At 35.9% G+C, this 26205-nt stretch overlaps 1 protein-coding gene across 2 annotated transcripts in view; it reads right to left on the bottom strand.

Annotated features, from left to right (window-relative positions):
• ANO3 (anoctamin 3) overlaps positions 1 to 26205 on the bottom strand; it is an 85758-nt gene that overhangs the window by 51145 nt on the left and 8408 nt on the right. For both annotated transcript variants that reach the window (XM_054283601.1, XM_054283600.1), the window contains exons 2-4: positions 16308 to 16520; positions 15359 to 15430; positions 7897 to 8033 (exon numbers count right to left, since the gene is read on the bottom strand). In XM_054283601.1, coding sequence (XP_054139576.1) covers positions 7897 to 8033; positions 15359 to 15430; positions 16308 to 16518 — 420 coding nt within the window. In that variant the 5' untranslated portion in view covers positions 16519 to 16520. The remainder of the gene's footprint in view (positions 1 to 7896; positions 8034 to 15358; positions 15431 to 16307; positions 16521 to 26205) is intronic.

Raw genomic sequence — 26205 nt, 5'->3', positions numbered from 1 at the left:
TGATTTGTATGGATGATGTAGTTGGGTCTTTTCAGTTGATCTGAAGGAGCTCCATAACACAAAAGGGCAACAGGCAGCAGTAATTTCAATTAAACATCTAAGTCAGAATATATTATCTATACCTAGAACAAGGAATCAGCTGTTAGTGCAGTGGGCATTCAAGCACCGATCATTTATTATTTATCTGCTGGTTTAGACCAATACATTAATTCATTCTTTCACCTTTTTAAAGGGAGAAAAGGATCAGAAAAGGAGAAAAGCATCAGAAGAAATATTTTGTCCAAAGACCTTACTCTTTAAGATTTCCTGTTTCACCTGAAAAATGAGTATAAAAGGACTAATCAAAATTCCCTCATCCTCTCCATCACCTTACTCCTCCAGATTTTCTGAAACAGTATCCATCTGTTAAGCCTTTTTACATTTACACACATATGAAAACTTGTTTGTTTGGAAAAACTCCTTTTAGAGTATTGCAATATAGTTCAGATAGTAAACTCAACAATTTAACCTACCCTTGTTCTTTCAAAGTCTTTAAATAGAAGAACTTCAACTGTGAGGCACCACTTGACTCAAGCTTGTCCATTACGCAGAATCATAATACACTGGCTTGCATCAGAGGCTTTGATACCATAGATGCTGCAGTTTCTTGGTTTTATTATGCATCAAGATTTTTGATTGCTTCATAGTTTGTGGTTAGTATAACAAATCACATGACAAGCTGCTTTGAAGTCTGAAAGTGTAAAATTCAAAATACTGCCACTATCATTCAACTGAAGTTTACACAAGGCAAAACACATCGATCAATTTAGCCTAGAAAAAGGAGTTTTGGCTCAATCAAAAAGAAAAAAAAGGTGGAAGCACAATGCAAATATTTAGCAAAGCTATAAAATAAAAAGTTTATATTTTCATTCAAATGTATAAAAAGAACTTCCTTGGAGGGACATTCCTCCAACATGGAGGGATTTCTCAATAAACTATTTTTCAGATTCTAATTAATTAGAAATGTCCTTTTTACAAAGTGGGAACATCTGCTTTACTGGATCTTTCTGTCCCCAGTTAATTTAAGTAGCACATTTCACAGTAATTGTAACTATTTCAACTTCATTTGTCTCACTGCTGCTCTGATCTGCAAATTAAACTTTTATCATTTTTTCACCCCAAACACAGAAACAAATATTTCTAAAGAGGGAGTTGAAACTATTCTCAAAACAGGAGCAAATTTTAGATTCATACAGTCACTGTATCCTAATTTAGCGGTATATTTTCTTTGTTTTCCACCTTACACTGGTAAAAAGTTTAAGATAGTGAATAATATACTCTACTTAGGTGAATTTAGATGTTAATGAGAACCACACATAGGTACAACATACATGTTGTAGCCATTTGTTTCACCTTCAGTCCACCACTGACAACTCTCCCCAAAAATAACATAACAGCAAGGCTTAAGGCCTGACAAAATAGGCGTTTACATTTTAATGGATTTTAAGAAAATTCCCATTCACTTGTTCAAGTATTTGCAGCTTGAACTGTGCAACAGCAAAATACAAGTACATTCAAACCACTATGAAAGGCTCTAATTTGTTTATACATTAAAGGTACTAGGATAGAGCATGTAACTAAGAAATGTAATTAATTACTTCCCTCTACCACCTGCTCAGAGTTCATCCAGTGTCAGCTCTGATTTCTATGTATTTAGTAACTTTCTATAACATCATCCAGCAGCCCTCAAACCCATATAATCGTTAAAAACCCACAAGATCTCTGATAAGGATGTCCACAGCTCATTTCTGGGAGAACTGCTTGCTATTCCTTGTTCTGAATTCAGGACAAATTTGTTTTTTTGCAAAAAGCACAAAAAAAAAAAAAAAGATGTTTTATACATTCATATGGTATCTTAGAGCCCAAAAAGGCCAGTATGGATTATCATATATGTACATATATTTACGTGTATTAGTGTGTATATATGTATATACATACACTCTCAAACACACAGATATGTATACATGCATATTCACTATTGCTGTCTACACTTGTAAGGAAAATCAGCTAGGAACACAGTAAGAAGAGCAGAAAGACACTTAAAATGCAAAACCACACTGGTTTCTAGAGGGATGTCAAGGAAAAGCAGTTTTCTGTACTTCTTCATGCTTTTAAGACAACTTTCAGAGATAATAATGGATTAATTCAGGGCTTTTATATAATGAAGTAAGAAAAAGCAGCCATAGAAACAATTTGAAGAACTAGGGCTGGAATTCTGACAGAGGTCAAGTCTGATCTGTTAACTCCTTCAGCATGGCAACTACCTGAAACTGAAACATCTACATGAACAGCTTTTCTGTTCTATCTCTGAGAAGAATGGTTCTCTGTAATAAAAGAAAACTTTCTTCCAATATAATATACTGATGATCTTGATCTTCATATGATGCTAATAGGTTGAAAAATTACTGGAAGATTAATGAAAAACATTCCATTTGCTTAGGTTACTAATTCTCCCAAACTCTGTTACCATGATCTTGGCATTAACATCTTCGGTAATACTCACACCAAAGGATGCCACCATTTAAGCGGTGAGTGTCCACATCCACAGCTTATGGTTCATCTTACACCTTAAGTATTTTCTGGAAATAAACACATCTGTGATTCTAACTACAGCGGATATTCCCATGAACAAAAGTAGGATACCTAAATAATGCTTGCTTTATTTCAGGATGTTTAAAAATCAAAGCTTCAATAAGTTTTAGACTTCTTAAGTTACTTGGAATTAGCTGTGAAGTGTTTTTAAATAGTACAAGACCCATTTTTTACATCCTAAAAACATACTCTGATTAAGAATAATCTAAGGCATGCTTTATGTGAAATTTTCCAAGCACACATCTAAGTTAGACTTCATCATTTTGTGTTTGTAGGAATAGATAAACCATAAACAGATTTACTAGAATCATCCTTTCAATTACTTAATTTCAAAAACAGATTGATGATTTCAAATGTATATTGCTTTAGCGTTCTTCTTGTGCAAATAACCTAGGAAAGAAAATTGGGGACATATTTGCATATGCAAAGACATCCAAACTACCCTGGGCATCAAAGACAACATGACAGGCTTCCATAATTACCCACACTATTGCATTTCTGTGAGATTACACTGCTGGGCAGAACAAAGCTTTTTTCTGTGGAGACAAAGACTTCCAGAAATATCTGACCTTCCTAGTTAAACTGCATTTTAACCTTTTAGGATTTACTAATTTAGCAATTACTTCAGCTTCTTCACAGACGATTTTTTTTTTCCATTTATAGTCTACTCAGACTTATAGAGCAAGCATGAAAAACGCATTTGTATATATTATGAAAAACATATCAGACTTCAGGAAAGGAGTGGGTTAGGTGATATGCAAAATTTTTAAAGGAAGTCTTTTCAATATTACCATATGAGGGAGCAGCAATGGACGATGTTTGGAGACAGGAGGAGGCTTTTTTATATTAAACCTCTTCTAATTTGCTCTTGAGGTCTAATAGGGATGTCTTAAGAAGCATACTAACATAACCACTGAAAATTCTTCTTTACATATTTTTTTTCAAACATTTTTGTCTGTAAGTTGAAATTACTTGCCACTTACCCCAAATTTCCTCAAATATTTTCTGAGCTTTTTTGGCTTTTTTTCTTTAATAAAACCTCACAGGAAATGAGAGCCAAGCACTAAAAGCACAAGCATGAAGTCAACTTTTGTTGCACTTTACCACATCCTTCCACTCTGGGATAAGGATTTTATCTGTTATCATTGCTTTTAGGCTTTATTCACTTCTGTGTTATTAGACTGCATTTTTGGACTACCAGAAAAAGGCAGTAAATTGGGCCATTGTATAGGTAGCATTTCTTCATAGTTCCTGAATCCAAGAGATAACAATGCAAACCTTGTTCCAAAAATTATTTCTTTACCTTCCCAGACAGCAAAATGCATTACCTAGATAAAATATTTACAGGATCAAAGAGAGTAACAGTGATCTAGTGAATGAAAGGAAATGGAAGAGCAATTTCTCAAATATTCCTATCTTGCTACTATACATGCAACAGCAATAGGTAAAGAATTGGCTGCTACTGATTTTGCCACTTCTCTAGGAAAACATTGCCTTCCACTCAAGATAAAGTCTGTTTTAGCCTGCTTCCCTTTCCTAAGGAAACTTGAGCATTTCAAGTATCAGCTTTTCACCCAGGGACCTTCTCATTTTCTTCATTTGCCTTGCAAAGCAGATACTACTCGTTTTTGCTCAATAGACACTTGTTGGCCTCATTTTTCCTTGTGAGACCCCTTGGCAGAACCATGTACATAGAGTGGTACTTTCTGTGCAATTTCAAGAGCAGCTGGTGATGAGAAGCTGGCAGAGATGGATAATGATGACAGCTTTTTCATGGGTCTGAGCGACTCACAATTTTTCAGTATGAAATCTGTGGATTCTGAAATATACCAACCCACACTATAGGAAACTATCAGTTATAAATCATAATCATGCAAACAAGAACAGTAGATGAATACACTGGCATCTGGTTGCTCCAAGAAAATGCTCTGATTTTTCAAAGCTTTAAAATGTAATAACAAGAATCAGATTTATGGAGGTATCACACATGTAAGCTGAAAACTAAACAATTCCTGAAAAAAAAAAGTGTATTGGGTTTCATCATGTCAGCAAGACATGTTCACTACCGCTGAAGTATCCAGCCAAGTTATTGCTGAGAAAGATAATGGCACCAAGAAGTAATTGCAGACAAATTTTTTTGCAATTTTCCCCATAATCTCTCAAGAATACAACAACCCTTCTAAAACAAGCAAAAATTTTAGAAACATTAAAAAGTAGAGAAGAAGAATATGTTTTTATCCTTGTACTCCTGGTCAATGCAGTGTTTCACATTCTCATTATCTGGTCAGACTGAGGAGACCTTTTTATTGTGGCAGATCAGTTTACACTTCAAATATGTGAGAGTACTTACCAGCTGTAAAGCTGTACTGCAGTATTCTGTGTTTTCAGCAGTCTCAGAAAGAATTAGAAGCCTTCTTTTGCTAGTTTTATATCAATTTGGGGAAGAAATTTCCCTAAGGCTTTTTAAAATAATTGCCACAAAGACTCCTATAATAATCCAAAGGCAAAACTTTTTTTCTAAGACTAAATTCCTTTCTAAGACTAATCTAAATTCCCCTTGCCTTTTTCCTGTGGAAGCAGGCAAAGATGAAGAGAAGGAGAATCCTGGTTGCTTCAGGTGTGGCTTTTTGCTGGGATAGAGTTCATTTACTTCACAGTAACTGGTACAGGGCTGTGTTTTAAATTTTGGGTTTAACCCAGCTAAGGTTAAACCAAACCACCTCATTCGCAGAAACAGTCCTTCTAAATGGAGAAGGAAGTTTCCAGAGTGGTTGTTGTGATAAAAGAAATTATCAAAGTTAAAAGCCAGAGGCACTGTGAGAAGACTGTTTTTAAACTCTGAACCAGTTTGCTCAGTAGTTTGGTACATACAAAGACTGTAACATAAAAAGTGTATTTTTGTTTAAACTTAATACAAATATAAAGCTCCTCTTTAAACTTTGAAAGAAAGTTAGCTTACTGGCTGATTATGAACTTCATAACCATCCTGAATGCAGGGCTTGGAAAAAAATGCAACTAGTAATTATTTTCTATTTCACATGGAAATAGAAAAAAAAGTATTTTGCTTTAGTGCAGTGAAATCCCTGTTACTAGACAGACAGTAGAGCATCTGTTACTAGATTGTTTTGGCAGCAGCCTTACCTATTATTAAAACTATTTAGTGCTCAGTAACAGGATCTAAATTCTACAGACTCCACATTGCTTTTCTGCCTTTTCAGCCAGAATTAACATAAAAGGCTTTGCCTGTTTAATCAACAAAATCAAACAAGAACATCCATTATTATTTGTCTTTGTTCAGCCACTTTTGCAGAAACAGACAAAAAAAAAATCTTTGGATACAAGAAGTTCTCATTGCAACAGTTTAGATTAAAATGTAACCAGAAAAGGTTACATATATGACATATGGATTTAATATATAATCTCTGAAGTTTCATTTTCATGTCACAGATTCCCAGTCTGTAAATACAATTTCCTGTAAGCCTATTTAAAAATTATTACATAGCTACTACTATAGAAGATCTTTCTAAAAGGATCCTATGAAATGAAGCCTCAGAGGACACATCTACCTGTGTTCCAGAATACTGCAGTAATGATGATGAGTGTGACAAGCATTAGAGCTGTTGTAGAACTTGAAAAAAATTAATTCAATGCCAAAACCACAAAGTGCCACAGGTACCATCCATGAAACAACTCTGGAATGGTCTCCTGAAGAGAACAGCACATGTGCTGTGAGTGCAGCAGAGAGGCTTACAGTAATTCAAGCATTACTAGAGATTTGTAATACAGGATTACTGATGCTACAGTAAAAAAAACCCTGTGCTGCAGAATTCACTATTTCCACAGTGTGACGAAGAAATTATTCAGAACTTCTGGAGGTTGTCATTTGTCATATATATGCAAGCAGTTAGGCTTAATGGAAAGGAGAATTAAGGGTCTCCTACTTGAAAGTATGACTAAAAAAATATACATTTTGTGAACAGAAAATCCATCATAATTCTTTGACATTATAGTGGATTAAGTGCTGTAGAAAATGCATTGTGATGAATAGTATAATTATGCAATTACTAAGCAAGATAGCATGCCAGATTTATCTGATGAGATGGCTTTTCCAGTGCTTGAAAACTCAACTGCCTTCCAGTTGAGGTTTCTGACAACAGTCCTACACTCACCTACACATAAGTGAGTTTTATCTCTCTTTTAATGGGTCTAGATATCATTTTGATGCTACTTAGAAGAAGGATCTTATACTCTATCTAGATCACACTTGACTGACCATTTGCTACATGAACATACTTCTTCTACACTCTCAGAATTTCTGAGACCTTCCAGACAACATGAATTCCACTCCATGTTAAGAATCCTATACCCTAAATTCTGTGCAACATAAATTTATTGAAAGAAGGCTACTACCTCTTAGATGAGTCAATAAAACACATAAGAATCATTGATTTTATATAATTTTGCTTGATTTTAGTACAGAGAATTCCATTCACTGATTCTGTCACTCAAACTATAATATTGTTACTAACACTTTCCAAAATCATCAGGATGAATAAAATACTCTAACACTGTCTTCTGAATGTTAGCAAGCAAGGCAAAATTCCAGCCTCCAAATAAAAATTTGTAGAAAACTTTTTAACCTATTTATACATTTTTAGCAAACAAAGATATTTGTGTTCATTAGTTCTAAATTGCATCATTCTTTTTCATTAATATTCTATCCTCAATTGCTTATTTAGTTCTCTTGGAACATCCTAATTAGTCCATATTTTTAATATCTCTTTCCTCCAGCTCACATACTTAGTCTCTTCTTTATGTTCTGGTTTCTGCAAAATGACCTTGTGATCCAAAAATTCTGCACTCCTTGTATCCAATTTCAACAATACATCTTTCTTCTCCCAGGCTTTCTTCATTGAAGCATATCAAGTTCAGTTTAACAAAACTAATTTCAGTAATTTTATGCAGTTGTGTTCCCATAACAGCAGCTCATGACAATTTTGCTAAATGCTAACTAAAAGTGATTTAAGACTTAAAACACTGCTTATGATTAATTAAAAAAAATAATTAAAAGTTATTTAAAACCATTAACTAACACTATTTTACAAGTTTTATCATTTTCAACAATTTGGGAGCCACCTAAATTTCTTACCATGAGACGCCTATTTACTTAGGCTGCAACATATGTTGCTTTAGAAATTGCATTTTAAAAATATTTAAGCACATTCTGACAGCTGATACAATTTAATAGAATTTTGTGCCCATTACCTTTAAAGAAGATTTAGTTCGAGGTTCTGTTTTCTGCCTGGTGAGCTTATTTTGAATAAGCAATGACTGATCTGTACGAGCATCATAATTCCCATGTTCTGAATCATCTGTGTATGTATCTTTTTCCTTGCCTACATCTGAAGGAAAATCAGAAGAAAACAATGGGCTCATTTTAGATTATAATGGATAGAAACAAACAGCATTATTACAGCCACAGTTGAATATTCATTTTATGTGTACAAATTTTAATAATGCACTTATTTTCCTGTTAAAGCTTGATACATGAAATGTTACAATGTTCATCTTAAATTGGATGTGAGTGCTATTTCTAGTAGAAGGCCAAGAGAAATGTTTTTTTTTTTTTTATTAGCCTTCAAATAAAAAAGTCCATGATGTCCTTTACAGTAGTTCTAAAAAACAAAGTAATATGAATATTCAACTGCTCAAGTCACAGTTGTTGAGGCTCAGGATGTTTCACCAAACAGGCAGCACAGCCTGCAGACCAGAGGAACATCTCATGTTTCAAATCTAAACAAACAACTGAAATGCCAGTTCCCCTACACACATGCAGATATTCCATTTGAAAATTTGCAGTCTGATATTGCAGTAAGTGCCTCAGAACACATTTTAATAGGGGTACCTTGTTCAAGGATGGTGGTAGGAGGTAGGAGATCTTCATGGAGAAAACGTTCGCTTTCTCACTGGATTTGGTTTTAATTGCTCAGCTGAAGTTTTTACGAAAACTTAGCTGAGTACCATAACAGAGCTGCAGGAAACTGAGTACCTCCCTCAGAGATCACCCATATTGTCCATCAAAAATCATGACAATTCTTGCCCTACACACCCAGAAGAAGTCAAATGAAGGGCAATGCCTGTGCAGTGCTGGACTGTAAAGCTTCAATCCATGTTAGAAAATGGCTAGATTTGAAAAAAATATATTAGAGATTAAAAAGACGGAATAATCATTGCCACACAATTTTATCTTGGCCAAATCGGAAAAAGAAACATATTCAGACAAAAAATTTACCCACAAATCCTGAGTCAAGTTCCCATCTCAGCTTTCACATCAACATGGGAAAAGTCAGGTGGACTAGCAACAGCATTTAGCTCAGTATTTTGAAACCCTAAATAGAAGCCAAGAAAAAAGTCGTGGTTGCTGTGGGAACCACAATCTTGAATTTCATGGATTTTAAATTCATAAATGTTCATCTGAAACATTTAAGTATTTTTCATTAAGTTGTTCAGTTAAATTCTCCACACTAAGTACTATAGAAATTAAGAAAAACAACCACAATTATCTCATGCACCCTAAACATTTCACATATTAAAATATTTAAAACCAGAACATTTACTGAGCACTATTTTTTCCTCAATTTAGTTACTACATAATGATTATACAAAATGTACCCTTGATAATTTCTAACACTGATATTAACCATGGTAAATCTGTGACGGGATTTCTTAATGTACAAACCAGCTCATTTTTCTTGTCAATGTGCCTAATTCAGGAGTTTTATTTATTTTAAACAATGATATAACTTCATATACAACTTACTCCCTGCTCAACAAAAATGAATGCAGTTAAAAGAAGGCTTCAGGTAGGTATATAAAGTAGGAAACAGTACTTAGCAACTCTGCATATTTGACTTATGCCTAGGTTTGAGCTCTCCATTTTAGGAGCCAGTAAAATGAAGAGGCAGGCCTATGAAACCTAAACTAGGTCATTTAAGCTGAAAGAAAGACTGTACTTATATTAAAAAGTCTATTTCAATGAGGGAAGTTTTAGAGGATTAGACATTATGAGTACACCTAGTACTAAAAAACAAAAAACATTTGCAAAACTTTTGCAACTTGTTAAATTTAAGTAATTTGAAGTTATGAATAAGTTCTCCCTCTGTGCTCAATGCACTTCACCTGCTAAACATTTTTATGCTTTCAAGGACACATATTTCAAATTGCAGCATCTCCCTTCTATAAAAAAAAATCTTTCACCTAGAGACGTCTGCTATTTTGCCTGAAATGTAGTCAAAATTTGTTTTAGCAAAACAAAAACCCCAAACAGCCCTTAAAATTAAGTGAATTTATAAAGAAACGTTTTCTAAAATTCAAAGATACTTCCTATTCTATCTTTCAGCAGTTGATGACTAATTTTATACATAAAAGTACTCTCCCACTATGCAATGCTATGAATACAGTAAAAAGGGGAATATTATTTAGCTCTGAACAAGCCCCTTGAGGCTGTAAGCTGCTGGTCCCTGCTCCACCATGGACCTCTACAGGCTCCAGGGACACAGCCTGCCTCACCATGGTTTTCACCAGAGGCTGCAAGAGAATCTCTGTTCCAGTTGAAGTTGCCCTTGTGTATTTTTTTCTCCCTTCTCAAATCTGTTACTCCAAAGGCACTTCCACAGTCACTGATGAGTTCAGCCTTGCCAAGCAGCAGGTCCGCCTTGGAGCTGCTGCCATTGGCTCCACCAGACACAGGTGAAGCTTCCAGCAGCTTCTCAGAGAAGCCAGTCCTGAAGCTGCACTGCTCACACAGACCCAACACAGCTTCTCAGCTACAAGAGTCTCACCGACGCAAACACAACCTGCATGACCCTTTACATGACCTCTCTGTGTGAGTTTCCAGAGTACCTATTAACAGCAGAAAGATTTAAACATCCATCTTTTTACCAAGTCTTACATCTCAAAGACCATGTTCAGGGGCTGTTCTCACAAGCACAGGCTCACCCCAGGGCAGCAGAAGCAGGTCTGGGCTGGGCTCGGGAGCAGCCAATTCCCTCCCAAGCAGCCACCCCAGCCCTGTCCTTTACCTGCCCAACTCCTGCGCTATCTCCCCCCATCAGAGAGAAACTCTGGGACAAGACAAGTGCAAACACATGCTCTCCTCCCCTGAGGCTTGGCCATTTCTTTGGTTTTCCCAAGTACTCAGTTGCTAATATGTCCTAGCAACTTATGGGAAAAAATTCTATAAGTAAATTTTATAAGTATAAAGGAGCAAAAGGAAAGAAACTTAAACCCCAACAATCACAAAAACTAATCAATGCTTCCTGACACATAATTTGGCAACACTTAACACATGACAGTAAGATTTGCCCTATAAGGTCACTTACATGATAAAACATTGAAGACAATTTCATTTCTGGAAATCCTTTACACAGTAATGCAGAAGCATTTAGTTTAGAAATAGATAACTAAGTTCACATTTTGAATCTTTTTGGGTCTTAACTGCTTGGCTACCTTTCTTACTATCATACTTTTCTGAAGGGCCAAAACTGCATTTCAATTTTATGACAGGAAATAAAAAGCAGTTGTTCTGATTTCTCTGTATCCTGCAATCCAGCAATATATTTTATATATACCCAGTAGTGTCTGGTAGCAAATGTTTTTCAATTGAAAAGTGGCATAGTTATGGAAAGAAAAATTAATATAAACATTTCTAAATAGTTTCTGTTTCATAAACTTTGATACAACAACTCTACTCAATCCTTTGAACCTTTACACATTTAAGGATAGGCTTTGCAAAGCTTTAGTAAGAAAGAGACTATTGGTCAAGTAAATAACCCCCTTTTGTCCTAATTTAAATCCTAGGCAAATCATGAGGAAGAACATCACTAGACACCTAGATAAATGATATTGTGATAGATTTAGGTCTTTTTTTATTTTGCTGTGCACCTGGAACACTATCTTATACAGATAACATAGAAAGGTTTTCACCTACCTGTGTATGTATATTTAGATATGAAAAACCATAACTACCAGAACAACTCTGGAGCCACAACCTACACCAAAAGAAGCTTCAAGCATCTGCTGCTTGTTGCTCTTCAGCCCAACCTTTTATACCCCTCATGTTGATGCACTGCACCTGTGTGCTCCCTGTGTGATTGCTCAGCACCCCTGAGCACTCCATGGCTCCTCACCTTCAATAGCATTCACCTGTTCTGCACAGCTGCAGCCAATTGGGGATCAGCCACAGCCCCACTCCCAATCACCACACACCCTGTGCCTACACACAACAGACAAAGACCTTCCTCAATGTACAATTTTTTATGAACTTTCAGACAGCGGTAACTGTTACACAGAATATTTCTAATTTTTTTAAAAGGGAGTCAGTCATATATTATTGCCCTTTAGATGAGTTAAAATGGTGCATAAAACTGCTAGAGACAGATTAAATGCCTAAAGCACATCAATATTTTGGACTGCATATTAAGTCCAAAGACTAATCCTTATTATGTTCCCATGAGCACTGAACAGATTACATAATTTCTTCATCCATACTGCCAGCTCTCCAGGCATGAACCAGCTCCAACACGGGAGCTGGACAGCTCTGGGTATAGGACAAACTGTTCTCATGCAGCTTGTCAGCCACCTCACTACACAACCACAACAGACGCGACACCCTCATTTATGTAGGCACTGACCACAAACTTAGGATAAAATTATTCTAGAAGGCATAATGGAAACACCACATTTCTCCTGAAGCAGAAACTGAACCTGGTTTCCTGGAATCATATCTTCTGTGATCTTTCAGTCCCTCTTTTTATATAAACATGATATGTACTGCACAGGTTATACATATATATATGCCCATTTCAATTTATGATAACATCACAAAATTGACTTACAAACACCTCAATAATTGAGCATTGAAAAGTAGTTTTTATCATTCAGTTATTATGATTCTTTGTTGGATTGTTAATTTTGGTTCAGCTCTTCATTTGTCAGTTCACTGTATTGCAGCATAGCATATAAATACATTGGTTTTTATATATAAACTCTGTAGTAATTTGATTCATGATAAATTCAGAATACAAGGTATCTGTCACAGCAAAATTGTTAATTATCTAGGAAAGCTTTCATGTCCTGCTAAGAAAGATGAGTTATTATGCACAAATCCTCATAATTAATCTAAGGGGGAAAAAAACAGAATTAAAAAAAGAATAAATTAGTTTGTGATGTTTTACTTGCTACTGAGTGTTACTTTTGTTCTTATTTCAACCCAGTACTCTCCACCTTCTGTGTCTCCCACCAGAAGTGGGAGGGGATTGAGTGAGTCAGAAAGAGGGGCATTCCATTATGCCTGAAACCTCAAAGTTCACAATATACATTAGAGAAGCTCAATATTTATTACTTGGATTGAATGTACCACTTCCTCAAACTAAAAGCACTACTGACTACCTAAAACTGGCAGAGGAAAAATTACACAAATCCATAATGTCCTTGATCCCATTTATCCCATTTATTTATGTGTAATTAACAAAGGTGTAATACATTGACTTTTTACTTCATAAATCTACTAAGATCATTAACTAAGCTTGTCTGACAGCCTCAGCTATAGTCAACTGAAATAAAAGTGAAGCTTTCCACTGAAGTTCTTTATTTGATGCCTGTTAATCTTCGCTCAAGATAATTTTGTCTACAAACAGCTCAGGAAGAGGAGAAAGCCATTTGGCCTACATTTCTACAACACTGCCTAATTAAAAATTCACCACATTCACTTAATTCCGCTTTCTTTCATGTTCTCAGGGGAGCAGTTTGAAAATATTCACTAAGATGATGATACCCATTAAACAGCCTTCTTTTCAAACTCCATGAAACTGCCAGAGTACCCACAAAAGCATTGTTTTAACCTATCTGGGGGTCAAAGCTGAAGCTGCAATATTCCTTTTTCAGGTTTATTTTTTACATCCCCTCCCTATCTACATCCAGACTCAGGATTAAACTGAAAATTTTAGACTTGGAGACAAATTCTTACCCACATAAACACAATACTTAAGGATCAACAAACTGTATTTTGAAGGTATACAGGCAATTTTGTTACATGCACCTTTTAACTGTCCCTTATTTCTCTTCATGAATCTAACAGATAGTGTTAATATAAAAATAAGGCAATTCTTATTACTGACCTCTGGCAGTAATGTTTTTAATACTGTTTTCTTGCTTGTTTATAACTGACAAACCTAATCAGTTACATTTCTAAAACTTCTATAACTGTGAATAACTTAACAGATTTCACTCATGTAATTTGGGATTGACTAAACATGGGCAAATTCATCAATCAAGTTAGTAAAGGGCAACTATTTAAATACTTTTTCTTCCACAAGCATAGCTGTAGCCAGAAGAGAAGAAACATGCACACCAAAATTTAACACAATTTTGAACTAAAAGGAATCAATCTATCTTCTCCTGAGTTGCTGAGCCCTCCATGTATCTTTTCAGGTTAAAACTAAGTAATGGGACTGAAAACCAGCAATGTTTATTATGAGAAAGAATTACTGCTGACATATATAAATACACAATAATATCAGAAAGTGTATGTGTAAGCAATTCACATACATAATAAAATAGAGCAAGATATTACAAATAGAGCAGGGTATTAAAAAAAAAGAAAAGAAGGAAATTATAACAGTAAAATCTCCTAGTATCCATGCTTGCCAACCAATTACCCCAGGAAAGGGCAGCAGCTTTAACTGGAACCTTACTAAGACTTGATTTTCTTATATAATCTTCATGCCAAATTCTTGTTTTGTGCCATCATTTTGGAATATCTGGTTTTGAAGAAATATCAATTTTACTATTTCCAGTAGTTACCTACCCAGGAAACCTTGACGAGCACTCTTATCTATCATATATTTTAGGGATCAAGAAAATTCAATGCTAAATTATTTAGAGGTGAGAGGTGAGCAGACCTAGCTTTCTGAAAGCAGATATCTTGATATCTTTCATTCAGCATGAATATCTGATTTATAGTTTGATGTTCATCAACTGTGAGCAAAAATATCTTTCCTAGTAGTTGTGCAAGGTGCAGAAATATCTTTGTGTCTGTATGGGTAAAATAGATGGCAACTACCTCATCCTGGAACTTGTAAATTACTACCTATGTGTGTATTTACAGATTCAATTTGCAGTTACAAGATGATTCTAAGAATAACTTTTTCCCTGCTTATTCTGACTTAATTACAATATCAAAATGGTAGCAAAGCATTACAAATATGGCTATTTTCTCCATTACCTTTTTTTTTTGCTTCCCAAATTTTAACACTTTTTATGTAAATGTCCAAAGCAAATACACAAAATATCAAAAAAAGCCCAACAACAGAACTGCAGCCACAATAATAGCGAATGACATGACTATATAGGAAAAATAAGTGAATAATGACAACTTTAAAGGAATTTCAAGTACATTTGTTCAAAATTATTATTTTATGAAGAATTGTTATAGGAAAAGGATATATTCAATATATGACACTTCTCTGTCTTCAGTCCCTGCTTTTAGTCTAAAAGGTGAGACAGTATCAGGAAATTTATGACAGACACATTTCTTTAATCACACTTAGTCTCCCCTTTCAAAAAAAATGGAAGTTCAGGGTAAGTATGGCCTTTCCACACTTAAATACTGTGAGATTAATCAAAGAATCAGTAATTTTTCATTGTTTCAGTTCAGACAACAACTTACCTGAAAATGGATCACCGTATTCTGTATTAGACAGTTTAAGCAAGTTGCTTTCCAAAGTCTCCACCACTTTAGCTGAAATAAATGCAATAACTGTATCAGCATTGACATGTATTTTCTAAGTAAAAACTCTTTACTCTTTTCAAAGTCGTAACTCAAATAAAACACTTTGGACTGAAATTCTGAAGAGCACTTTCTATCAATAGAAAAAAAGAGTAAGATCACTCTAATGAACACTTTCTATTACTAAGAGAAGTTTAACTCAATAAAATAACTCACAAGAACAATAAATAATGCCTAGTGTCTATCAACATTAAAGACAGACTTATCAAAAGCTACTACCAGATGAGTTAATTTATTCTACAAAGCTTCACACACATCTGGCAATAGAGGATGGCAAGAGTTGGTAACAGGTGACACACAGTGACTGGGATTCCAACTATACTAGCTCCTCTGATAAGGCATGTGTATCTGTTAAATTAGAAATCCTAAAATAAAAGTAGTTCCTTATCCCACACGAGCTAAAATTTGGAAGGATTTTCTCCATTCATTTTCATTCTTTCCATACAGCTCTTGCCTGATTCTACTGTTTGTAAATGAATGCATCTCCTTCTACATGTTCATATATAAAGACATTTTTTGCCTAAAGCCTAATATTTATTCTTTCTTTCTCCTCTAGGACAGACTACAAAAACTTTCATACTTTTCTCCAGCATAAATGAGCAAGACTTTCTTGTCTTATTACCAGTGAGAAGGAAATAATGTCATCATTGACAAAAATAAAAATTAGTTTAAAACTCACTTCAAACATTATAAAGACTCACTTAAGAACCTGTTAATGTAATATGTGTAGGTGTTTTCTGCAAAAACGTTTCTTCAACAAACCATAGATATCTAAATAAATCAGTTTATCAGAGCTGGAGCAAACTCCTGAAAGGGAAAAACGTCCTACCTCGTTCTGACACGATATCCACTGCAGCTGCTGACGTCCCTGCACTCAAAGGCTGGGGCTGGAGCTGTGGCTGCACACGGTTTGTCTGCAGAAATGATGAATGCTTGCTCAGGCTCTGAGGATGTGTTTGGCTCTGGGCAAGGCATGGCATAGATCTTCTAGAGGGTTTTAATGGGTGCTCTTTCACTGTCTCGCTCTTGCTTGTATTCATACCTGAAATAGCCAAAAGAAAAATAACAAAATAACATAATAAGCTCTAGCATATTGGACCATGACAAAGAAAGATGGCTAATTATGAATCCACTTAATAAGCCACTCCTCAACTAAACAAAAATGCTGTGCTAAAAGGTTTGAAGTTATTAAAAAAACAATGTAATGAACTAAAATACAGATGCTAATACTACCCCATTCTGTAAATTATTTACATTTTCCTTTCAAAGCTACAAAAATTTCCCCTTCACCAAATAAATTAATGTTCTTAATCCTTTGACCTGTTGGGTAACCTTTGTGAAAAAATACTGTAGAACTGCGGTGGTGTTTGAGGGTCCCCAGGATGAGGGAAGAGATGAGAATCTTGACTCCGTGTTTCAGAAGGCTGATTTATTATTTTATGATATTGTATTATATTAAAAGAAAATAATATATTAGAACTATACTAAAGAAAGAGAAAGCATACACCAGAAGGTAGAAAGGAATGAATAATAAAGTCTTGTGATTGCTCACAGCCTCGACACAGCTGGCCATCATTGGTCATCAACTAAAAACAATTCACATGCTGGGTAAACAATTCTCCAAATCACATTCCAAAGTAGCAAAACATGGACAAGCTGAAGCTTCCCAGCTTCTCAGGAGAAAAAATCCTAGTGAAAGGATTTTTCAGAAAATATGTCTGTGACATAGAACAACAAACAAATGTAGCAAAAAAGACCCCAAACATTTCAGGGTCAGTTAGAACAAAGCAGCTGTGACAATGGTTTGTCTCTTTAAGAGTTGTTTCTGAGAGACCTAGAAATTAAGTAGCTTTCCTAAGTTTACATGGAAGAAAAACTCAGTATTATACACCTCCTGATTCAATACAGAGCAATGACACACACAATCCTTGTAAAAGTTAATTCAACACAGAGCAAAACCAAAGTCCACTAGTGTAGCTAGTTTCTTTCACTGTACTGTTTCTCTGCTCAACAGAACAATTTACTTTATACACAGGTAAGCTTCTGTTGCCTCAGAAGATACCATAAGTCTTTAAATAAGTATGTGCAGAAAGAACTCTGCCTCTTAATAAAAAGGCTGCTGTGTGCCAACAGAGAACACAGCGGGCACTGGGCCTTGACAGTGCCTTGTTCAGAGCAAAGCAATGCCACACGTCTGTTGTGCTACCTGGAAAGTTTCCAGAGAGTCTCTGTTATAGTTCTTCCTAAATGGACATTTATTAGACAAAAATCTGCAGCAGTTAGACACAGCAATGGGTAATATAGAATAATATATAAAGACATACACTTTGTAATTGTTCTGGATGGCTTCAGTGAATAATTTCCTAAGCAGGGATAGGCTGCCTCTAAGTATGGACCCCACTGCATAATTATTAGAGTTGCCAAAGAGAAATGGTTCTTATATCTACACTGGAGTCACTATGTGTGGCGAGATGAATCACTGTTACCAAAGAAATTTATGATAATGCAAATAACACATACTGACATTCAATTTTAGCCCAAATTTAAGTGATACATATAAAAAAACCAGAATGCAATTATTTTATGACATAATGCCTCAATTGAAAATTCTTCCCTTTTGCTCTCTCTTACTCTATATTTCCCTGTGTCATTTCAAATGGATTCCTTAATATCATGCTGCTTCTGCTTGACGAAAGTGAATCACAGCAAAGTAATCTCACAGCAGATTTGCTCTTATGTTATTGGTATGAACCACCTTAAAATTTGGAAAAGTTAATTCATAATCTGCTACTGTGCCAGAGTCCAATTCTGTGATATGCTAGTTTTGATGGCACTTGCTGCTGCATGCAAATGCTTACCCAGCATGAATAACATGTGGCTGACATCATGAATTGGATCACTAAATTGAGTTACTGAAATTATTTTCATTCCTTCCTCTCTTTTCCACAGAGTAGTTTTCTAGACTATATATTTTCCAGCTAGAACTTTGTTACACAGTCCTTGCTTGTTCAGGGATCTTTTCATCTGCAATAGTAGACATGTATACACTTAGCAGAAAAAGCCCAACAGACTTGTTTTTCTACAGCAATTTCATTTATTCCTTCTTTTCCTACATAATATTCCTCCAGCAGCTAGCATGAGCATGGGAACAATTATAACATGAGTCTAGAAATTCCTCATGTAGGCAAAAAAGGTAAATAATATATGGTTTAATTAGATGCTGCCCTTTTTTTTTAGCACTTCTGCCTTGGAAAGTCTTCTTTCCAAGGGGATGCTGGGGATTCCTGTTACAGAGGCAAATCTCTACGTGGCTCAAAGCCAGAAAAGAGAGCTGTACTACAGCTGTAGAGCCAACAGAGAGCTGAACTACTCACAGCTTTCTGATAGGTCAGGCAGGAAAGATGGAGCTAGAATATGAGAAGCTTTTCTGGTTTTTAAGTGAGTATGCACAATTTAATTGCATGCTCAATATTATGCCAATCCAGAAAGACTCTAAATAAAGCAAACTCTCAGAGGCCTTCAGGTTTTGGCCACTAGAAACATAAAGAAAAATTTTGCTATGCCTCATTCTGTGAAATACAAACTCAGATGATAATTTTCGTACTGTTAAGAAAAGAATTGATCTTTCATTTGCTCCTTATTTTACATGAGGAGAGTTTGGCAGCTAGTCCCTATTAATTGTTAACTCAATGCTGTAAGCAAGGCTGGATCAGTGCTAGCCTCATAAAGAGCAGCCCAGTAACTATCCCCCATTTAATCCAGCACAAATCTTAGCATCAAAAAGAAGTAGCTTCTGTAGAAGCCAAATCATAACACCAGCTTTTGGCCAGCTAATCAGGTACACATCATGTGTGCTGTGCTGCTTGAGGCCTTGCCCTGAACAACACTTAGGCACTGATCTCCTGACAGAAAACGAAGTCACTTACTTTGGTCACTGCATTTTCAGTCATAACCAATACTGCTCTATATATTCCCAGTTTGAAAAAACACCCCTAATCCTCCTCCCTCCCCTCCAACCCTATCCCCAGATTTCATTTACAGAGACAGACCTAGTTTATAACAACTGCCAAGCCCTTGGTCCTATTATTCAATTCCAGTAAGGTTGATTATATTCAGCTGAAAACCTGATGCTAGCAAAACTTCAGTGGAGAACTGCAGGTAGGCAGAAGGTACTCAGGGTAATGACCTGGCTAAGGCTTACAGTATTTCTATGGGAAAAGTGCTGCAGTAAAACTGAATAAAAAATGGAATTTGTGCCAGAAGATATTTTTTGCAGTGGATATTCTTTTCTCTGTCACAGGGTTATTTGAATGCTTAAGTTATATTTTTAAGTCTTGAAAAACTTCTGCAGAAAAGGTGCATGCATTTTACTACTACTTTCAAAACACTCCCTATAGGGTTTCAAGCATCTGAAGCCTGAAAGGGATCATAACCTCTGGCATTACTAATGACAACACCAATCAAGTATCTCATTAAAATATTTATTTCTCCTAATTATTAATTTCACTAATTTAAAAGTTTATATTTTTTCACAGTCATCTCATTACTGAAAAACACAGCACACCAGATGGTTACAAATGTTTACTGAACAAACAAGCTATCCTAAGGAGCCTCAGCCATATAAATCTCCAGTCTTTCTCAACCAGAGATGTTGGTATCCTCTATTCAGTATGAGCAACACTACTTTTGTTGTGTGGGAATGACTTTGAAGAAAACAAGGAACAGCAATTCCTTCAAATACAGCAAAACACACTGTGTTTATGTTCCATCACATAGATTGTAGCTCCATCTGGACCAAGATAAAAACTTAGACTATTCTAAAGCTTCACATGATGAAGCAAGCTCAGAATCCTAAGACCAGTATCTTGAAATTTCCTTATTTAACTGGTCTACTTTTCACTGTGAAACTCCAATGTAACTCCCAAGCTTTTTAAAATGGAAGCTTTAAAATTGATTCCTTTGCCCCATAAAGTCAACTAGTACCAAAATCAAAGCAAAGTAACACAGTCTAGAAGCAGAGCTACGATCCGTTTCTCTCCTAAACGTGTTTGGGTGAGACACAGATCGGGATGACTTCACATCTGAGGTTACAGACAAGGCTGAGGAAGAGGCACAGGAGATGCTGATGTGAGACCCAGAAGAACTGATGAGTTAGGATGCCCAGAAGACCAGAGGATGCTCCTTAACCTCAGCTGCCAGTTTGCCCTGGAACAGCCAGGTTTTGTTCTCACACATTTATTTGCTCCCACAAACAAACTGAGATGCGATTTTGTTGCCCATAGCCATGTATGAAAGTCACACTGATTTTGGCAGCTTGTGGCTGTACAAGTACTGCTCACCTGAGAACTCCTCTGCACATCCTTAGAGCTCTCAATCCTGAAGAGCTAAACATTTTTTTCGTGTTTGAACTGCAGTGCAGTTTCCTGGTAGCTTTAAGTGACTGCTGAGAGTCAGCATGTGACAAAGGCTGCTTGGAGGAAGGAGCAGGATACAATGGAAAGCTTGTTAAAAAGACCGCTTTTTTTCCACCTCCTTCAGCAACCTTTGTACCAAACTCAACTCAGCTACTTGAAGATTAGGCCCACGTAGGCAGCTCAATGCTGTGGAGGTGTACACAGCTATTTAAAAAATCTGTAATTTTACAGTTTTCCTAAATTACAGGGAGAAAGTTGAGATTATAACTTAAGTACTTAAAAACTCTAAAGGTTAAATACCTGAAAAAAAAAGTTACCCGTGCTCTTTCAAAGCTTATTCTTTAAAGAGAAAATGATATCCTTTCAACAAACACAATTAAGCAAAATGTACAGAACTAAGTAACTCTTCTATGTTCATCTTTGCACCTGACTAAGATTTCAGTATTGAAATATATTGAAATACATAACTGGAAGATATTTTTTTTTGCATGCATAATGCATTTCATTAACGTTCTATAACTTCATTAAGTTACAGAATTGCTCATATAGAACACAATTCTTATCGCTCTGTTTCATAACTAGATGCAACTACATTTCAACCTTTATTTTGTCACTTTTTAAAATATACACTGTGTCTCCTTTCATAAAAACATGGAACATCCACCAATCTCTGACCTTTGGTGGAAAAAGATTTAATTTGCAACAGGTTCATGAGAGGCTGCAGTACAATGCATCCTGCAGGACACATGTCTTAATACATGCATATTCACACAAGAAATTAGGAATGACAAAAGGTCTTTCCTGACAATTCCCTTCACTGAACACACACCCCCATCATAAATGCATTCAGATTGATCTCATCTTTTACAAATGAAGCATCCTACTGAACCTATCAAGCACATTCAAACCCTTCAGTAAGAGTTATGAAATACCAAGATGACCCTGATTAATTAAAATTCAGTTAAATCAATTAGATAATCTGAAAGAAAAGACAGGGAATTGTGTTTAACAGATGTTGTTAATCTCATACCAACTTATTAATTTACATTTGAAATTTGCAGCTTTCATTTCAGATTTGCAAATAGTTCTTACATGCTAAGAAGCTTATCTGACTTTTCTAGTTATGGCAGCAATTAAAAGACACTTTCTCTAGCACTGCAAAACTTGCCTCACTTTCTCAGAGCACTATCCATAAAATTATTAACATTATAATAAATTCTGTGGAATTAAATACAAAGGAAACATATCCAACACAAAATCAGAGTCTAAGTTAAAACCACAAAAAGTTTTCCTGGAAGTGATTATTGACTTTTTTAAAATTACTTCTTCCATTTCAGAATTTGAAAACCATGTCTATATATGTTAATGCATACAAGGGGGAAAAAGTAAATACTTTCAGTTTTTAAGGATGTAAAATAAAAGTGAATATAATAGTAAAAACAGCTGGCACTAAAGAGACTGCAAAAATTGTAATTTGCAATTAACTCATTTCATTTAACATGAAGACTCATATACCTATTAACTTTTTTCAAAATTTCCTGAAGCACAACTCAGAACAGTAAAACCTGACTAAAAAGCCCCTAAACACCAAGCAGAGTGTGTGGGCCTAGTGACCAACCTTTGAAAGGTTGCTTTAGGAAGCGTAAGGATTTATTATCTTTGTTTTGCTACTAGTAGGACACATGACTTGATAATAGTGCTTTTATTGCTGGCAGCTTTTTAGGCCCAATTAATTTAGTGTGTTGGGTTAAAAGTAAATTAAAATAGCACAGCTCATCTACAGCAGGTGATCTGCCCTTCTTTAAGTCATCTGTGCTTATAAGATCTTCTAATAACAGCCAGAATTCTAAATTAGCAGGCATTTGGTATTTGGAGCCTTGAGACCAAAGTTTGATGATGACCCGTCGCCTATTCAGTATTTACAAGTTTTTGCTTGTCAGAACAAACTGTAAACCTCTCCAGCGGCAAAACCATCCATGTTCACACCAACTGACAAAGCCATGCATACTTCTTTTGAACAGCTGCCTCCTCACTTTGCTGGTGAAACCAATAAAACAATTTCATTTAGACATTCGTGGCACTGGCTATTTGCTGTAATAACTGGCACTGCACTTCTCAACAGGTTGACTCCCAGTTGTGTCAGTAGTGAAACCCTTGCAGAAAAAAAACCTGATTCTTTCTTGAGCTGCTTTGACATGCGTGAAGCTAGGAGGTCAAGGGAAGAGATTACTCCTCTCTAGTTGACTCTCCTGCAGGCACATCTCAAACAGCATCCAGCTTTGGGGTGCTCCTGGTAAATAAAATGCAGAATATAAATTTTCAGTCCCCCTGAAGTTGCTGGACAGAGCTTCAAAACTTCTGCGCAAAAAAGACAAAAGGATGCAAAGGCACGTGCACAGGATGATAAATATAGCCGGAACCAGGGGAGAAAAAATAAAGAGAACTACAGGGGGGTTTGGGAAAAGTTATGTAACAAGGAGCAACAGCACACGCCCAAAGAAAAAGTTCAAGGAAAGGTTGCCTGTAATATCAAAGTATTCAGTGAATACAACCACCTTGAGAGGACCCTCCAGGGCCATATAAGGACCTCCAGTAGGAGGAAGATGCATGCAAATCAGTTCTAGGAAAGTGATGTTTATGTATTAGGTAGGAAGCACATTGTAATGAATGTGCATGATTATGATGGATAAATACCTAGTGGTGAAGTCTTGTCATACACATTGGATTGAAGGAGACAGCCTTCTAACATGTCCTGCACTGATAAAGAATGCCTGCTTCATAACACTTCCAAAGTTTATTTTCCAGCCCCTTCCAGTATCAGCTCTGTACAGGACACCTCAACATACGGAAGGCCGGGCAATGGAGAGTTATAAAGATGGTTCAGAAGCCAGAGGGCATGGAAGAGGAAAAGCAGCTGGTGCAGCAGCACTTTACCAGCAGAGTCTAACAAACAACTTATCTGCACATCCAGGCCACTCTGAACATAACTCCACCACCTTAAAAAGGAAATTACAGAGGGAAAGGAGAGCAACTTAGATTTCTCTCCCTTTATTCAGAGTTACAGAACTCCTCTGTCTCCATTTTGGTCCTAAACCCCTGACATCATGGATTAGCTTTCCTGATAAAAGCAAAACAGCATAGGAAAGACACCACATTAGCCAAAGCCACATTAATACACATTGCTAGTGGAAACTGTATTCAATAATCACCTAACAATCAGTAAAAAATAATGACAATAGCAGCAAGAAAATTGTGTTGCCCCTCTCCCCTCCAGCCCTTCACCTCTGGATAACAGTGTAATTCAAATGGAGAGAGAAAATAAAAAGAGGAAATTACCGTAATGAAGATAAAAGAGGCTAAAGTAAACTAAAAGTCCAACAAAACGTACTTTTCAAGAAGGTATATGCTCAGAGGACATTCTTGAAGAAATCTATGAAATGTTCTGGACAAAGCTTCTGATTTAAATTCAGCTGTTATAATTTCTTTTTTAATATTAATGCTCACAGAATTAGTCTTCTAAACAAAAAATTTGAAAAGGAAATTTGAAAGTGTCAGAGCTTAGCACTGGTATAATGCTCTTCAAAATTAAAGGGGTAGTTGATTTGAAAGCATTTCTCTATTTTTTCCCTTGTTAAAGGGAAAAAATACTGAAAAACCAGTTTAATCCATTACTTGGTGCCTTGCTTTGCCTTCTTTTCATTCCAGGCTGACAGAAATTTGAATTCCTCCTGCTTGGGCAGAAAAGACTGATAGCAAATACCTATGATGGCCACAGGTATGAAATTATAATGTCTAATAGACTATGCATGAACTGGATGATGGCACTAGTAGACCCCTAAGACAACACTGCAGAACCAACATGCCAAAACTGAACAAACAACTACAAGCTGCAACCAAGAGGGAAAACGCCCAGTCAGACTGACAAACAGATCACTGTCACCATGACACTAAAAAATCATTTTTCTCTCTAAAGAAACTCCTTCCATTAAAGTACAAGCATTTATGAATGCATATTTCAAAATTTTTTTTTTATGACTGAGCTTAAATACAAGTCAATCTCAGGTTTATTTTGAGATTTCCTACAATATAAAGTAATAAAAAGTTGTAGATGCTCCCTTCCAACACTACAAAAGAATAGAAAGTTTTGTTTAGTCTCTACCAACACATTATATTTAATTCAAAGTAATATCCTAAAAGGTGTTTGCCTGTGGTTTTGGTTGGTGTTGCTGCCAGGGTTGTTTGTCTTGTTACACATAAATATACAGTAAAGAACTGTTATTCCTTTCCCCATACCTTTGCCTCAAAACCCTGTAATTTCAAAGATATAATAGTTTGGAGGGAAAGGTTTCCATTCCAAGGGAGTTCTCACCTTCCTTAGCAGACACCTGTCCTTTAAACCAGACAACAAAATAGTCCATAATGAAAAACAGACTTCTCCAAAAAAATAAAAAACAAAAACAAAAACAAACAACAACAAAACCCAAACAAATAAACAAACAAAACCTAAAAAACAAAACAATCCTAATGCTTCAGGAAAACTAATTCATTAAAAGCACTAACTCCATTAGTTTAATGAACCAGAAAGATAAGAGAATACAAATATTACATAAGTTAGAGACCATCTAGATTATAAAGACATATTATTGATAAAGCTACTAAACAAACAGTAAGGAGTACGGAAATTTTTGAGCAAGAGTAATTCTACTGAAGCAGACAGGCAGAGAATAGAATATGACATCTCAAACATATTTTAACTCCAGAGCTTGCCATCACCATAGGAGCTCTCTGGAGCATACGTGACTGGCTACAATTCTTGTGCAACTGTGATGTACTTAAAAATTTTTCAATGCAGATTTGAGCGAGCTCTGAATTCCTTCATTTGTGCATCCTTCTTGTGCTAGGGTGCTGTGGAATTTGTAGGCAATTTGCATGCTGGGTAAACAATTCTCCAAATCACATTCCAAAGTAGTAAAACACGGAGAAGCTGAAGCTTCCCTGCTTCTCAGGAGAAAAGATCCTAGTGAAAGGATTTTTCAGAAAATATGTGTGTGACAGGGTACCACACAGGAATCCAGTAACAGCAACAGACAAGATGCAACAAAACACGTGCGGCTTTGTCCTATGTTGTTACTAATGAAATCAATGAAAACCCTATGAGCAGTGGCAATTTGTTGCTCAAAAGGGATTTCTGTAGATACTCTTCAAAGCACACTTCCTTCTCCTGAGTTGCTGATGGATTCTAACTCAGCAGGATTTCACAGTATCTTTTTTCCCACTCAAAAGATCCTACCTTTAAGCAGAGCAAACAGTTAC

Source organism: Melozone crissalis, unplaced genomic scaffold (genome assembly GCF_028551555.1).
Source record: "Melozone crissalis strain CALT ecotype California unplaced genomic scaffold, PUWL_Pcris_2 ptg000038l_1, whole genome shotgun sequence".
Lineage (NCBI taxonomy): Eukaryota > Metazoa > Chordata > Aves > Passeriformes > Passerellidae > Melozone > Melozone crissalis.
The sequence above is the reverse complement of the archived record's forward strand: the minus strand, read 5'-3'. Positions and strand labels throughout refer to the sequence as shown.